The sequence below is a fragment of the Pocillopora verrucosa genome, chromosome 3 (assembly GCF_036669915.1).
Source record: "Pocillopora verrucosa isolate sample1 chromosome 3, ASM3666991v2, whole genome shotgun sequence".
In the NCBI taxonomy this organism is placed as follows: Eukaryota; Metazoa; Cnidaria; class Anthozoa; order Scleractinia; family Pocilloporidae; genus Pocillopora; species Pocillopora verrucosa.
In genome coordinates, this window is record NC_089314.1 from 8,885,699 (window position 1) to 8,902,492 (window position 16,794).

General features: G+C 36.5%; 1 protein-coding gene across 1 annotated transcript; it reads right to left on the reverse strand.

Annotated features, from left to right (window-relative positions):
* Positions 1 to 9,095: 9,095 nt before the first annotated feature.
* Positions 9,096 to 16,777, reverse strand: LOC131786798 (uncharacterized). Its single transcript, XM_059103868.2, has 5 exons — positions 16,762 to 16,777; positions 16,436 to 16,627; positions 11,325 to 11,668; positions 9,990 to 10,181; positions 9,096 to 9,478 (listed from the first exon to the last, which is right to left on the reverse strand). The coding sequence occupies exons 1-5, from the start codon at positions 16,775 to 16,777 to the stop codon at positions 9,143 to 9,145; spliced, it is 1,080 nt and encodes a 359-aa protein (XP_058959851.2). The 3' UTR covers positions 9,096 to 9,142.
* Between the last annotated feature and the right edge of the window lie 17 nt (positions 16,778 to 16,794).

Below are 16,794 nucleotides of genomic sequence, written 5' to 3' on the forward strand. Positions count from 1 at the left end.
ACGAAACTCACCATTATGCTGAGAGTTCACGCACGACATAACATTAATGGTTGAATGAGCAAATAGCCAGGGGATAACACTACCACAATGGCAGCAGTGCAGCTTGAAAATCTCTTCTTAGTATCATACCGTCAGATATGGCAGATATGGCGGACTTATAAATAAAAAGAAGCATCCTCAGTTTAAAATCAGATCACAGGAAACTTCAATATAGAGAAAAGACCATAAATTTTATTGGAATTCAGAAAATATCTATCCATACGTCTCATTCGAAAAAAATAATTAATCATAAATGCACAAGACTAATGAGGAAAAAAGAAGGCTTATCGCCACTCCGATTTTTCCGAGAGTAATTTTTACAAAAGTAATTTATTAGAAATGAAGTAAGACGGAGAGCTTAAGAAAAACAATCAACCACATTTGCATCGGAGCTCCTCCAAAGAGAAAGACAAGATAGATAAAGGCTACCCTATGTCATAAAGATACAATTTAGCAACTGAGAAAAGAGGCCAGAACAAAGGAGGAAGAGATTTTTTCGTCTGAGGAGCACCTTGGCCAGCTGGCCAGAACTTCCACTCATCGAAAAGAGAAGAATCTATGCACACTCACTAGTCTAGCTGTACCTTTTTTGGGCAAAGGGAATTTGATTGTCATTCTTTAAAGACTGCGAACTTGCTTCTAAAATTTTTTTAATATTCGCGGCGCATACAGACGTCACGTTCATTTTGACGTTGAAGAATAAACTATTCCATCAACTGGAATTTAATTTAATTACTGCCCAAGACATGCGCAATGCGCGCTTATCACATCTCTGCCTGCCACGTGCATGAAATAAGTATGACAAGAAATCAAGTGGATAAAAGATGAAACAGTTATTGGCCTTGGTTACCGCAAAATATCATTAGTTTTTTGTTTCATTCGGATCACCATGGCGCTCTCCATCCTTCATGAAAAATGCCACGTTGAATATTCCTACGGAAATATCTGTTTCTCTTTCCTATTTCATTTTGTTTCAAGTCAATTTGCACCTCAAACTTGTACTTAGCCTTTTGTACCAAGCTGCTTACATGAAATGATAAAATATATTTCTTTGTGGTTAGTCCTTTCTTAAATCGTTACACCAAATCTTTCAAAATATAAAGGCATAATCAGTGTGTGGTTTAATATTTTGTACCACATTGCTTAGCAGCTTTTTCGCTCAAACAAACATTTCAGAGGAGAAGCATTCAACGTATGCAAATCTCGTATGTATGTAAAAGTATGTATATCACTGTAAATAACAGCGACGAAATAGATCTGTTTAAGACATCTGTGGCTGCCGATACAATTTTCCCGAAGCAAAATCGCACGAATTTCAAAGCGCCTAAAACGGGAATAAGTATTAGATTTGGTCTCGTCCTCATTGGTTTGGGAATAGTGATCCTTTTGAACGGCGCGTGGTCTCATACCTCACCTAAGTTTGAGCGAAAGAATCCTAGTGAGACTCCAGGTAAGTTTTCAAAATGGGCTCTCATGCCAGGTTAAATCCTGAATAGAGTAGCATCCGCTAAAGCACTTATAGTTACAAATGAATATGAAGTGTAAGGAGAAATATCACTGGAAAGTCGTGAGTTTAGAGAACTGAGCACAAATCATGCAATTTTCATAGTAAGGTGGTAGAGTTGAATGTGAAGACACGCTTAAACGTTACTTTTCTGATGTATCCACCTATCTGTCTGCATGTACGTGACTCGTATTCATTATTTTAATTATTCCTTTTTCAGGATTAAATGATCGGTTTCCTTTTCTTTTTTCTTCTTCAAGCAGAAGTAGAGCGTGGGCTGACGCGTTTATATCAAAATGTTGAGACTTTCTCGCTTTTCGTCGGCCATTCGAGGAGCGGTCATAGTTTGGTGGCTGCCATTTTAGATTCTCATCCAGAAATAATTATTTCGGGTGAGTTTAATCTGCTTTATAAGTTGGACAGTTTCTTTATGGATCCTAGCGAAACAGACGATGAGGGCAAGCTAAGGACATTCTTTGAACTACATTTTCGCTCGCACGAACAGGCCATATTTGGAGATCGTTCGCCAAACTGCTCTAGTTCATACTGCTACAATATTGATGGAAGCTGGCAAGGAAATTATTAAAGTAAACTCAAGGTAATTTTTCTTAGGGTGTGTTTTTATTTCCCTTCAAGGTGTGCCTATTTCATTCTGTGAATATACATTAGCACAAACGAGAATTGGAACCATGGGTCTGGTGGTTTTAGTATGAAATATCGAGAAAATTTGACCTCTATTCAGACTCTCTCTTTAGGGGAAATATTGCACAACACCAAATCTAAAGGGAATAATTCCCTTTATCCACGGTAAACAAGTGCCCGAGTAAATCTCTGTCCAATACATGTCACCCCCATTAATTTTCGCTATTAAAAAATAATTGCGAAGTATATTTTACTCAGGTAATTGGAGACAAAAAGGCAGCTGGACTTCATGATTTGCGAGTGCTAGAAAGGATAGTAGATATTCCTCTCAGGCTAATTCACCAGCGCTAGACTGGTGTATCGATGATAACTTCATCAAAGTACGGACAGTTCGATATCTGCGGGACCTGAGTCACCACCAGATCCTGAATGTATACAACCGAGATTTGATAGCGAATCCACGCGGCACTTTTCAAATGTTATGTAATTTTGTTAGTGTTTCTTGTTACACTGCATTTGTCGAATTAGCAAAAAATGATCTCTATTCTAAACTATCTCGGACTAGGTACATGATAGAATGGAGTAACGAACGAAAAGAGAAAGTCACTAGGGAAATCCAAAAGTTTTACTGTTTAAAATCACATTTTTCGTTTGAGAGTGATTAGTATCACCATAAGGGTTTGAACACTTTTCTCAAATCATGGCCTGAGATGTATTATAATGTGTATATTTCTGTCGCTCTACGACCCTGCATAATTCCACCATCTTTTCTTTCTGTGCTAATTTGAACTGAGAAGAATGCAATTTCCAAGTTTCAGAAAGGCTTCTGATGGTAGTGAAATAGAATTGAATTAAGATTAATTTTAATATGAATGTTAGAGGTTGAAACTAAAAAGCTAATACCATATGAATGAAAATAAATGAATCGACAATCCTCGAATAACAATCGTAGAGTGCGTTGGCGCTGACTCTTAAGATGGAAAAATGCGTTGAATCATGATTACAAAAACAACAATGGTCGTAATTTTCAATTTACAAAATTCTCATTTATTGACTTATCTACCGACAAAAGAAGTCTTTCAGGTAAGCGGCCAAAATCGGCCGGTGGCAAATCTTCCAATTGTCGATTTTCATTCTCAGCCGGAAGAAATGCTAACACCAAAGCCACTAAATACGCAAATTTCGGTTCCTCTTTTAGTATATTGGTTTTCTTCCCCTTCGAGGAAAGTTTGAACCTCATTGTCTGTCAGCGATATGGATTTCTTAGTGTTTTAGCCGCCATAATTCGAGAAAGCTCTGACAAACGACTTGTATTGAGAATTGTGAAGGGTTTGCCGTTCATTCTTCAACCTGACCGAGTGGAGCCAAACGCGAGTGACGTGTAAGCAGCTGATTGGCTTAATCAACACACGTGAAAAAATACGATATTTTTCACGTGTGTTGTTACGGCTTTTCTCGGGGCCGGAAATCCTTGTATAACACCGCAGTTCATGTGATAAACAGTTAATTCCATACAAATACAAACTTGACTATTTTTCCTTAAGGATGGATAGTACCTTGGTGACTTGGTGTAAAAAAAAAAAGAAAAACTTTGTCAAATTTACAGAATTTGAAAGAAACGCATTTGAGCTAATTCAAGTTTCGACCATTCATTATTTCAGCAGAAAGACTTACTGCAGAGAGGTAAAGGGAAATTAAGCAGATACTTTTACAATTATCTCTTAAGGGAGTTCTGTCTGTTGCTGATGTTATCCTACTGGAATACCTTTGTGCCATCCTTTGATATGCTGGGTCGTGAATAAGCTGCCTGTTTCTCTTAAACCCTAAATAAACTCAATAAATATGATCTATTACCAAGGAGGAGTTAAAACACCTAGACCATTGTAAATTGAAACAAATATCCCTGAGATAGACCACGGATCCTGGAAGCTTGTCCAAAATCAACACATATTTATCAAGGCAAGATGATATGCCCCTGTAATGAACTGCACAAAACTGATTGAACTTTTGAAATTTGCAAAATCTTCAGTTCAAGAGTGATGAACGACTATCTACGAGTTTGCTATAAGCTGGTGGCCGAACAATTTTTCCAAAACTACAAATAAATGATCTGCAAGAGAGTGACTAATCAGGATGTAGTTAGAAGACACTCTTCATCAATCTTGTCTTTCTTTGATGGGAATTTTGTTAATGGCTTTTTTCTTTTACGTCGTTTTAAATAATCAAAGTTGTCATAAATCACATATGCAAACCATCCTTGAGAGCCAAACTCAGGTGAACTGTATCGCGCACAAACAGACCATAACATGCGAACGGTTATTTGCTGGTCACCCACTGAGCTCTAGACCAGTGACAATTTTCTTGAAGCAAGAAATTACTAATTCTCAGTAGTTTGGGTAATTCTAGTCGAGAAAAATTAAGGCTTAAAAGGGAGCAATCTGTAGTGTTTGAAAAATAACATTGTTTTGATTGGCGTTCAAAGCGTCCTCCTCGTTTCCTCCAACCAAAGGCCTTCACCGAATTAAAATCTGGAAATTACCCCGTGTGGTGCCATTTTACCGGAAGGGGAGGTGTTTCAGTTTTCTGTGGATACACAGTTAAATATCCAATAGATTTTTGACCAAATAGAGCGCACGTTGTGTCCAAGTTATGTCATAAAGGTAAATGAAAACTATACCTGTACACCCTCATTGATCTGTCCTTGCCACTGACCCTTCACGTTGTAATGATATTGTACTGGGCCCCCGTTTACCAACCGAGCGCGAACGCCGTACGTCACATCATTGCGTGATTTGGCTTAAATCGGCTCGTAGATAAAATACTTCTTCAAGTCAAATATTTCAGGCATGGTAATCCACTGCTTTAAGATGTTCAAGTCATTGGCAACAACAACATGTGGATGAGCATCTAACAAAGCAGCAAGTAGGGTGTGCCTGCTTCTGTTGTATCCAATGAACAACAAAAAAAATCCTGACTTTGTCGTAAATTCTGGCATCAAGTGTCGATGGATTTGAACGGTGTAGCTCGTAAAAAAGAAATAGGGTTAATCATAATAATGAGAGTAATAGTGAATTAATGAAGGAATACTCTGAATGGTCACAAGTCTTCCTTCCCAAAAAGAAGGCTGCTTTGGTGCTTTTTCAGCTTTGTTAATATGCCTATTAGAATGTACTTGCCTTCTCGATACAATATTGCCACTAACATGAAATATGTCACTTGTTGTGAAGAAAAGAAAGGCAAGCACGTTTTTAACATTAATTTGATATGTGTACTTCGAGGAAATGAAATTCAAACAAGGAGAAGTTAATCGATTCAATTACCGTCGTACCATCAAAACGGGTCATCGTGTTGCAAAGAAGTGCGTAGATGGCAAGACCAATGATTTAAAATTACCACTTTTGAAACTTGGTGAGACATTCCGCATTTTTTATCTTAAAAGTGAAAGAGTAAGACGTGCACACACTATAAGCAACTCTAAAGATGATTTGTAAAGGTCGTCTCTGTTAATCATACATAATCTTCAATGCGGAACAGAACAATGTATGCAATTACAAGGAAAGTTTTAAATTAACATGATAGAGTTGACGATTAAGTGTAGGTTGCCCCCATTGCATGTGGATAGCTTCTTTGATTTTAAGTTGGACAGTTGAGGATGCGTGACCAAAGATGCCACAAGAACACTCATCAGAACATAGAGTGCGACATTGTGGAGAATTATGTAAATGTTTGAAAATGTGAGAGGTCCTATCACTGACCAAGTGCTCTCGCATACGTGTGGATAAATGGCGGGAGGTTTCGCCGACATAGCAGGCATCACCGCCCGCACATAAAACCTTGTAAACCAGACACGTAGGGAGCCCACGAGGGATAGGGTCTTTCACACCTAACTTATAACCTATTTTAAAAGATGAAAAAACCAACTTAATACCTATCTTGTTAAAATAACGCTTAGCAGAGTGGCGAACCCTCTTTTTGCGTGACAACAGAAAGAGGGCCAAAGTCAGTAATTTGAAATAAAAGGTGAGTGCAGTGTCTGAAACGGAGGCAAATTAAATATTTCGACATTACATTACATTACGTCACTGTTCCAGATTTGTAACGCGGTTAACTGCAACAGCTTTTCATTGTTCAGCGTAATAAAAGGTGAGCGCAGTGTCTAAAACGGAGACCGGAAGATTGTGCTCATTACAGGTCAGCGTAAGGTACCGATTGACAACCCTTTCAAGCAGATGGGCTGGAAAAAGATACTTTTAAAGGATTTCAGTAAGTTTCCTGTTATCCCAACCATGTGTTGTTGATCTTGTAGGCTCTATCAAGAAGAGTGCGAATGAGACCCAGTTTATAAGGATAAGGTATAACGCTAAAATGATTAGTCAACAGGCCCGTGAAGGTCTCAGGTCATCCTCAGCTTTAAGTTTCTTAAAAATATATTTTTAAAAATTTAAAACTTGTTCAACTAATGGTATCCAATGATTTCAGAAGATCTAAAGATAAGGCTCAACTCCAATGCAAAACCTGTAAGAAACAACTTCGTTTAAAGCAGACATCGTTACTATCCCCAAAACACTCCACGACACGGCCTAGTTGTTAAAGCTTTAAGTGAGAGAGAGCGGAACTGACACAAGTTGAATCTTGAAATCATTCCATTCTCACCAAGAGGTTTTAAGTCTCAGTTTGTAAATAGTCTTGGGTTTTTACACGAAGGTGGACTGCACAGGCTCGAAAAGTTATATACATGTGAAAAGACCTTGATTTGATTGTCCTTAAATGCAATTCATTTATATTGAATGTGCTTTGTCAAGTTGTTCGCGTTTTAATGATAGATTCCTAACCTCTAAATGAAGAATGTCTCTGTTATTGCTTTCCTTTTCGCGCTATTCTGTCTATGAATACAATTTTATCTTGTATTTTGAGCGAAGTTATTTGAAAATTCAGCTCTTCGAATTCTAAGTTATCTACTGCCTTGAAAACTACTTACCTTTGACAAAGGGTACATGAGGGTACTTCTACTCAATTCACATGCTTCTATTTGACTGAATTAACTACTTAAATTCATTTAAAATTTCTCATGGACAATTCTCTGGAGGACATCTAGAGCTACGGCTCAACACGTTATACGATGGTGTCGAAACTTTGGTTTTATTCATTGGTCACGCCCGCAGTGGTCATAGTCTCATTAGGGCCATTTTGGATGCTCAGACAGAGATTATACACGAATATAAATTGATAGGAGAATGGAGTAATTTCAAACTGAAAAGCAGCAGTGGGCTAAAGACCCGTGTCCTTTTTGCCCTGCACGCCTTGTCACGATTTCAAGCGATGTTTGGAAACCGTGCAGCATCACGCCGTAGCGGTGGTGGGTATAGTTACTCTGTACCAGGACAGTGGTAGGGAACGTATGAAGAAAGAGTAAAGGTATAGAATTGGTTTAGTAACAATAGGTGTGTTAGCAAATGCGAGAGGGGTGGAGAAGGGGGGGAGGGGGGGGGGGGCATTGGATATTCCATTGATTCCAGATGACCATCGAAGAAGAATTTCACCGAACAGAATTGATTTAAAGCTACCTTAGGAATAATTGCTGACAACTCAAAAAGGAGTCATATCTTTGGAGTCAGACAACAAATGAAGTTCACAAGCATTGGGTGTCCTGTATGGGGCAAGGATCAGCGATTTCGGAACCAATATTTGTGAACTGGTGGAAAGAACTGAAACACCATCAATAAACTTGAATTACGGAATGAATACTAAGCGGATACTAAGCATCCAAACGTGTATCATGATTATTTTCATTTTTTCAGCGCCTAACTTTATTTGCATTTTTTTACTATTAGTGCTCAAGCCTCTTTGGTCAATGTAGAATGTATGCAGTAATTAAATATTTCAACTTACACTATCTCACTGTTCCAGATTTGTAACGCGGTTAACTGCAACAGATTTTCATTGTTCAGCGAAAAAGATCATACATAGGAAAATACATCCACTTAGTTTGCCTTATGGTTGAGCAAAGCAGAGCCTGTGCGTAACTTTCAAACTTCATTTTATTGCAAGGTCATTGGAGACAAAAAGGGACCAGCAAAAAGCCGTTTGTTAGAAAATCCAAAACATTTTGATATTCTGAAGGATATAAGGAGAACTCTTACCCTTAAACTTAAATTCATTCACGTGACCAGAACATTATATTGCCACCAAACTGCGGAGAAACCTCGAGGTCAAAGATATCGCTGAAAACAGCACATTTAAAGTAAGTTTCTTGAAACTTTCGAAAAACTCATAGTTAGTTAACTTTGTCCGGTAGTCTTAGATCCCATTCACAACAAAACTTAAACATGTATTAAAGCTGTTTTGTTAACACTGTTTTTTTTTCTTATTCATATAGGCTGCTTAAAGCGACGTTTGTTGACTTCCAAAGTTAACGATGACTTGAATTCTATGGAACATTCTGTGAAACTAATCATGTTTTGCTGGGGTGAGTGTGATTTAGACTTCTTGTATCTGCTTTCTAAAGATTATTGCACCTTTGAAGGGGTGAGGCTATCTGTCATATACAGTTTATATGTATTTCAAGGCCTTTAACCTTTCCTCTTTTGAAAAGGACACGAAAAAAAGGCAATTTTGTCTGTACACCTGACATGTAACTTGTCATTCAGACTTTGTCGAATCTGCCTCAAAACTACTGTGCGTTAAGCCGTCGTTGACGAGACATGCCGTCGCGTGGACTTCAAAACAGAAGGCGAGAATTATGAACGAGATAAACAAGTTCTCGTTTCTGGAACGTTTTTTTTAATAGTGATTATTAAGAATTGTAAAGTTTCCTTCAAAAGGTGACTACTGATGAAACTTAAAGCGTTCATACTCTGTATTGAAGAGAGAAATACTCAAAATATTTCGTCTTAGATTCAAATGAGCGATGCAAACATACCTGAGACCGTGTCTGAGCGTCAAAGTCTGATGATAACACTAATCACTGTCAAACGAAAATAAAGACTTCAAAGAGCTATATTTCTGGATTTCTTTCATGACTTTCTCTTTCTGTTTGTTACTCCACTCTACCAGATACCTAGTCCGAGATGATTTGGAATAGAGATCTCTTGTAGCTAATTCGACAAATTCACTGTAACAAGAAACACCAACAAAGTCACATAACATTTGTAAAGTGCGTCGTGGATTCGCTATCAAATCTCGGTTGTATACATTCAGGATCTGGTAGTGACTCAGGTCACGCAGATATTGAACTGTCCGTACTTTCTTGAAGTACGAATTGATGCAAAAATCCAGCGCTGTTGTGTTGCGTACCTGTCAAGAAAGTAAAAAAACAAGGTTTTACATGACACAAGCGAAGTATTCAGATCTCGGCTGTATACGTTGAGAATCCGATAGTGCCTCAGGTCATGAAGATATTGAATTGTCTGTACTTTGATAAAATAGTTTTCGATCCAGAAGTCGAGGTTGGGTGCATTCCGTACCTAGTTAGAAAATCATAAGGTTTTGGATTGCGACTCAACGAAAACTTGCTATTATTTTATTAAAACAGTTTATGGGGATCGATATATATATATATACATATATAGTGCAAGAAATAACGTTAACAATATGACAAAGATAACATTGAACGATACATAGTGGTTATTGCACGGGGACAAGAAGATGTACATGTTATGTACAAGTGACAAGTACAATATCTCACGTCGTGATAAAACTCTCCAGTCCATAAAAAAAAAATTAAGTATCACCATGGAGAATAAAAGGTTTACTTTGATAAGAATCAATGAGAAACGATAGATGATATACCCCTATATTTACTTACTATTTGATGACTTCTAGGGTTCACACGTAGTCTCATTCTACATATAGTAGCAATGTTATCAAATGGATTTCTGATGACGTTAATCAGTTTGATTGGAATTCCCACCACTTTCTCCAGTTTTCGCAAATCGTGAAGCCCTTTTTCGTGATGCAAAAGTGCGGTAGTTTCAGATGCTTTTTTGTCTCCAATTACCTGAGGAAAATATACGTGGAATCTTATATTAAAGTCAGGTTTACTCGCGCGATTGTGAATAAGCGACCATTGCTTGGGGCAATAATTTACTCGTGCTTCGTAAACAAAGGAAATAGGTCCCCATAAGATTAAGCGTTATGCAATGTATACCTTTAAGTAGATCACATAGGAAAGCTTTAATTTCTTACCATTAGTCAATATTTGTAAATAATCAATTTTATCAAATTGAATCCATTAAACTTGTGGTTCCAGACATCATATACTAATGCATATTTACAAAATTTAGAAAGCGACCCTTGGAAATGATAATAAAAGTAATGCTTACTGCAATACGTATATCACGTGAGGCTTATTTATCATTCACTTCCAAGGAAAATGAATCGAATGGAAGTAAAGGAACACTACAAGACCCTAATAAAGGAGGTATATAAGTATAAACAAAATTACAACAAAATTTTCGAAAGTGATTGGCCATCACCAGCCCTATTTGAGCACTAATAAGACAGTATACACGAAATGCTCGTCATTGGACAGTGTAAAAAGAGAGTGGAAACGTCATGCCTGTGTATTTAGACAGTACACATCGAGTGCGCGCGCCTTTGCCACTTATTCACCGTGTTAACTAGTTTGTATTTTTTATTGATGTAAACGTATAACAGATCTTTAGTTTCGTTCTCAAATTTTGTCATAGTTTATAGTAATTGTTAACCGGACTATGTGTCATCCAATTCTGTCTGTAGTCATATTCGTAATGAAAGAACCCAACTGCGCGGTTGTCCTATTTTTTTCATCACTCGTAGTACATGGTTTTCAGGGGGAATGGAGAGGGATCTGTTGTCGTCAACAAAGCTTAAGGGGGTACTGAAAAATTGACTGCTAATTAGAAAATAAGTTGGACTCCTTTTAAAAGCATTGATATCCTTTCTGTTACGAGTATGCGAGCATAGATTTCTATTTTGATTTTTCTGAATAGCCGCTGGTCAGTAAGCAGACTGTTTCATCCCTGTTGGAGATTTAATTAAGACTTATTTAGCTTGCACACACCAAACAAACACCAAAATAAAGAAAACCCCAGAGAGACTGAAGTCAGGACTTCCTAATCCAGTTCTTTTCATGACATGGGCCCTTTCAAATATCTCGTACCTTAAGTTTACTTTTGCAAGAACCTTGCCAGCCTCCTTTAATGTTGTAGCAGTAGGATACGGAGCTGTCGCAAATTGACGAACGACTACCAAACATGGCCTGTCGGCGCGAGCGAGTATGTAAGTCATAGAATATCCTCAGCTTGCGCTCATCGTCTGTTTGGCTAGGATTTTTAAAGAAACTGTCAAACTTATAAAGCAGATTAAACTCATCCGAAATGATTATTTCTGAATGGGAATCTAAAATGGCAGCCACCAAACTATGACCGCTTCTTGGATGTCCAACGAAGAGCACAAAAGATTCAACATTGCGATATAAAAATTTCAGCTCACGCTCCAGTTCTCCTTGAAAGAAGAAGAAGAAAAAAGGCGATTCAGTGACTTAATTAAGACAAAGAGATTTTCCTGAAAAAAAGACGATTAATTCACGGAAGTAAATAAGATTAAGGGAAGAGACTATCAAAAAGGTTTTTCGCTTAACTAAGGAAAAAAAACACTCGGTGTTGGTATAATTCTCGATATTCTGTTTTTTTGCCTTGGTTTTTTCCATCGTTCTTCCTCTTCATCCGTCATTAACTGTGCACTGGTGAATGCTTTTCTACTCAGGATTTACCTTCCCATGTATTCTTTTTTAAAATTTGCACCTAGATTGTGTCTACGGGTCTTTCGCTCAAACTTGGGTGAAACACGAGGCCAATTGCCGCACAAAAGAACTACTACTACCATTACAAACGGGACCAAAATTTGAGCCTTTTCCACCCCCTGGGGCCGCTGAAATTCGTACGATTTGACATCAGGGATAATTGTGTAGACAGGTACAAATCAATCATTTATAGCCGGTCTTTACATAATCTACACACGTTAAATGCTTCTTCGGTGAAATGCTTGCCTATTAAGTTAAGAAGCTGCTAAGCAATCGATGATTGGCTTACACAGGAAATATCCAAACACTGACTCTGCCTTTGTAGTTTGAAATAATTGATTATGATTATTCAAGTTTAAGTATTTATCTCTAAGAACTAACGAGTATATGCAGACAGCTTGATACAAACAATAACGACGAAAAGTTGTTTTCATGGAAATACTTTACTTTCGAATCAACAACTTTTTAGAAACAGATTCTACGATAAAAATTAATGTGAAAAAGCAACGACGTTACGACCGCTCAACGGCCATTTTCAAATTTAATGATAAAATTTTTTTCATGCTCTCATATAATCAACTGTGAAAATACTAATGAGATACAGACTAAAACTTTGAAATATTTACATTAAAACAATACGAGAATATTGCGGCAAGAATGACAAAAAACGTTTTAAGTCGAAAGAAACAAAAAAAGTGAATCGATTGGGTAAATACTTTTGCACGGATCTAATCAAAGACTCTGTTTGTTCAGTATTGGTCTGAGTACGCGCATAAAAAACATTTTAATGATCAAACAGTCCATTTCACTCTGACATTTCTCCTAAATCTTGAAATTTCTTCCAATGGTCTCAGGATCCTTTCCATGCTCATCCTTTACGTGAGTGCCGATTATTGATCTAAAATCCGTTCCTAAAAATTTGTCGATTCGAAAGTTGAGCATTCCTATGATAATAACTTTTCGTTGTTATTGATAATCTCTGTGTAAGCATCCAAAATGGCACAGATGAGAATATGACCACTTCGAGCGTGGCCAATGAATAAAACAAAAGTTTCGACACCATCGTATAACGTGTTGAGCCGTAGCTTTAGATGTCCTCCAGAGAATTGTTCTCGGAAAATTTCAAATGGATTTAAGGAGTTATTAAATCAAATAGAAGCATGTTAATTCAGTAGAAGTACCCTTATGGCAAAGGTAAGTAGTTTTCAAGACAATAGATGGAAAATTAAGAAATCGAAGAGCTGAATTTTCAAAAAACTTCGTGCAAAATACAAGATAAAATTGTATTCATAGACAAAATACCGTGAACAGTAATAACAGAGACATTCTTCTTTTAGAGGTTAGGAATCTGTTATTAAAACGCGAACAACATGACAAAGAACATTCAACATAAACGAATTTCATTTAGGTACAATCAAATCAAGGTCTTTTCACATGTATATAACTTTTCGAGCCTCTGCAGTAGTCCTTCGTGTAAAAACCCAAGACTATTCATGAACTAAGCCTTTCAATACCTCTTGGCGAGAATGGAGTGATTTCAAGATCCAACTTGTGTCAATCCTGCTCTCACATAAAGGTCAGTTGTTATGGAAAGTTTACAGAATAGTTAAGATTAATGCCTTAAATGAATGTGTTTCTTGCAGGTTTTGCTTTGGAGTTGAGCCTTATCTTTAGATTCTCTGAAATCATTGGATACCTATAGTTAAATAAATCTTAATTTTACAAATATATTTTTAAATAAACTGAAAGCTAATGATCAACCGCAATGCCACATAATCTAGTCAGTTTCGTTAAAGAAACCTCCCTACAACTTGTTATAGTTCACAAAGATACACCGTAGGAGTTTACTTACCATCTGGCTGAGGAACGACTTTATAAAAAACACCGATGGATGGACGAGGATACAGATTGGTGCAGAATAACAAAGCTGTTACGAGGAGAAGCAGCGAGGCAATTACAACGTAAACACGAAAAGAGTTCATTCTTGTAGAAACCCGTAGATTCATCACCTGCCTACAGAAGCAAAGAAAAGTAGATACAAAATTTTGAAGATTAACACTGGCTTCAATGCAATAGAAACTTTTTGAGAAGAAGGGTGCTGTAATGTTGAGATAAAGTTTGTTGACATATATCTTTATACACAATATTAATCATTTCAATAGGTTTTCATTCACTTACTAGCAGTCATCAGTCGATCGAAATAATAATATCTAAAATTTTACTTTCATGCCAAAGTGGCAAATGATCTATTTATGATAATATATATTTGCTGCCAGGGTATTCGTCGCTATTAAAAAAAATGCACTGCGTAGTTTTTCTTCAAACTTGACAAATATTCCTTTATCCATCGCACCTCCATTAGGGGTACCATTTAATATTTAAATAGATAGTAAGATGATATTGAATAAAGATTATGTTTAGCATGAACGTTAGAGGTTGAAACTAAAGAGTTAATACTGCATAGCAAATTCAAATAAGAAATGATTGGGTTAAAAACTGCAAAGTAAAGACACTAAAATCATGCCTCTTGAGTGTCGAGGAACAAAAGTGAATAAACCACTTTGTACTGAAATCTTATCAAACAGTTTCTAAAAAGGTGCAAACGCTTTGGAATATTATTTTATTTGACTTATAGGACCATTCAGTGTTCTCGCCATAGCTCGTGTGGTATGTCTACATAAAGAGAACTCGTCGTCACTGAATCTTTTCTATGCTAGCGATTGTGGGTGTGTAAGAAACCTCCCATTGAATCGTAACAACAACAACAACAATTTATTCGTACCTAAATATGATACAATAATAATAAACAGAATATATCAATAAAAGATGTAGAGGAGTACTAGCTACCCCAAATAACCATAAGGGCTAGAAGAAAAGGGCAGCTATACTTAGGTAATTTATCTAATACAATGATTTAGGTCAGATATAACATACACAAACACACACAGACATAACATACACACACAAAGACATGCACATTCAAGGTCATACAAATAAGATCAAGAACGCTGTGAAAATCAGAGTAAAGAACGACGGAAGGCTACGGAAATTATTAGTATTTTTCAATAAGGATTAGCTTAAGGTTTTTCTTAAAACTTTTCAAAGGAAGAAGCTTTATGTGATCACTTATATCATTCCAGACTTTAGAACTCTGAAATCTTATATTGAAAATTCCATAATTTGTTCTGACTTTTGAAATAGCATAGGACATTTTACTAGATAATCTGGTATTATAATTATGTATCATCCTAACAGAATTAAAGTAAGGATCAAAAACAGGAGGTAAAAGATTATTATGAAACTTGTACATAAATACTGCAAGTTGAAAGGTTATGATGTCAAACAACTTTACAACGCTTAGATCTTTAAGTAAAGGACTCGAATGTTCGTTATAACTAGAGAAGGTGATTATTCGTAAGGCTTTCTTCTGTAATTTAAACAAAGGTTGCAAAGTTGTTTGATAGGTATTACCCCAAGCAATTATGCAGTAGTTGAGAAAAGGCTCAACCAGAGGATAGTACAGGCTAAGTAGTGTTTTAGTACTTAAGAAATAACTTAGTTTAGAAAGAATTACTATACTTCTCTTGATTTTTTTAGAAATATTAGTGATGTGCATCTTCCAACTAATATTGTAATCTATGTAAACTCCAAGGTATCTAATGGAAGTTTCCTGGGTCAACATCTGATTGTTTATAGATAACATGACCTGTTTGGGCAATTTTCTTTGAATTGGATGGAAAATAACAAAGTTTGACTTATCAATATTTAATGAAAGCTTATTTGCACGTAGCCAAGTAAGAACTTTCTCAAGTTCAGAACTAATCAAACTTTCAAGCATCTTTATATCCCTATGCTGAAAGAATAAATTTGCATCATCGGCAAAAAAATGGAAATCCAGAAGCGTTGAACAATTATGAAAATCATTTACATAGATTAGGAATAAAAGTGGTCCAAGCCCTGACCCTTGGGGCACACCACAGGAAACTGTCTGAGTGTCTGAAGTGATAGCACCAAGAGAAACAAACTGAGATCTATTACTTAAATATGAAATAAACCAGGTCTTAACAACACCTCTGATACCATAATAGTCAAGTTTTGTGAGTAGAATTTGGTGATTAACAGTATCAAAAGCTTTGCTAAAGTCTAGAAATATTCCACAAAAATAATCATGGTCTTCAATGGCTAATTGCACTTGGTCAATAATACTAAGAACTGCATGATCAGTTGAGTAGTGAGAGCGAAATCCAAACTGTTTACCATAAATAAGTTGTCAATTATCCGCTTGTACATAAGTTTTTGTAACAATTTATTAAAAACAGAGAGTAGAGAAATGGGTCTATAATTGTTTAAGCTTGTCTGAGATCCTTTTTTAAAAATTGGGATCACTCTAGCCATCTTAAATTTCTCAGGGACAATTCCAGTAAGAAAAGATGTATTAAATATAGTCTGTAAAGGACCTTATAATTCACCCTTAAGAATCTTAAGAATATCAATAGGAATGCTGAAAGGACCCAAAGCTTTACTAGCATTAAGTTTGGCTATTTCTACTTCAATTTCATTTGCAGTCACTGGAGCTAAAAACAAACTATCACAAATAGGAGGTGACATGAACTCCCTAGCAGTTTGAGTAGCACTAGGAATGGAGCTAGCAAGATTACTACCTATATTAGCAAAAAATTCATTAAAAGCATCGGCTATTGATTCTTGGTCGATTATTTCACAATCATCTACCACTATTGTATTGACAGGTTGATTGACGTGGGTTTTAACCTTAGCAATTTGTTTAATTCCATACCAGATTCGTTTACCATTATTTTCATGAACTGAG

What these genes read in the sequence shown, in the direction of transcription:
- LOC131786798 (XM_059103868.2), bottom strand. An exon ending in TATTCTTAAGATTCTTAAGG is followed by an intron (nt 11,669 to 16,435) that starts GTGAATTATAAG and finishes TCTTCTTTCAAG; the next exon opens with GAGAACTGGAGCGTGAGCTG. An exon ending in ACCCTAGAAGTCATCAAATA is followed by an intron (nt 9,479 to 9,989) that starts GTAAGTAAATAT and finishes CTTTCTTGACAG; the next exon opens with GTACGCAACACAACAGCGCT.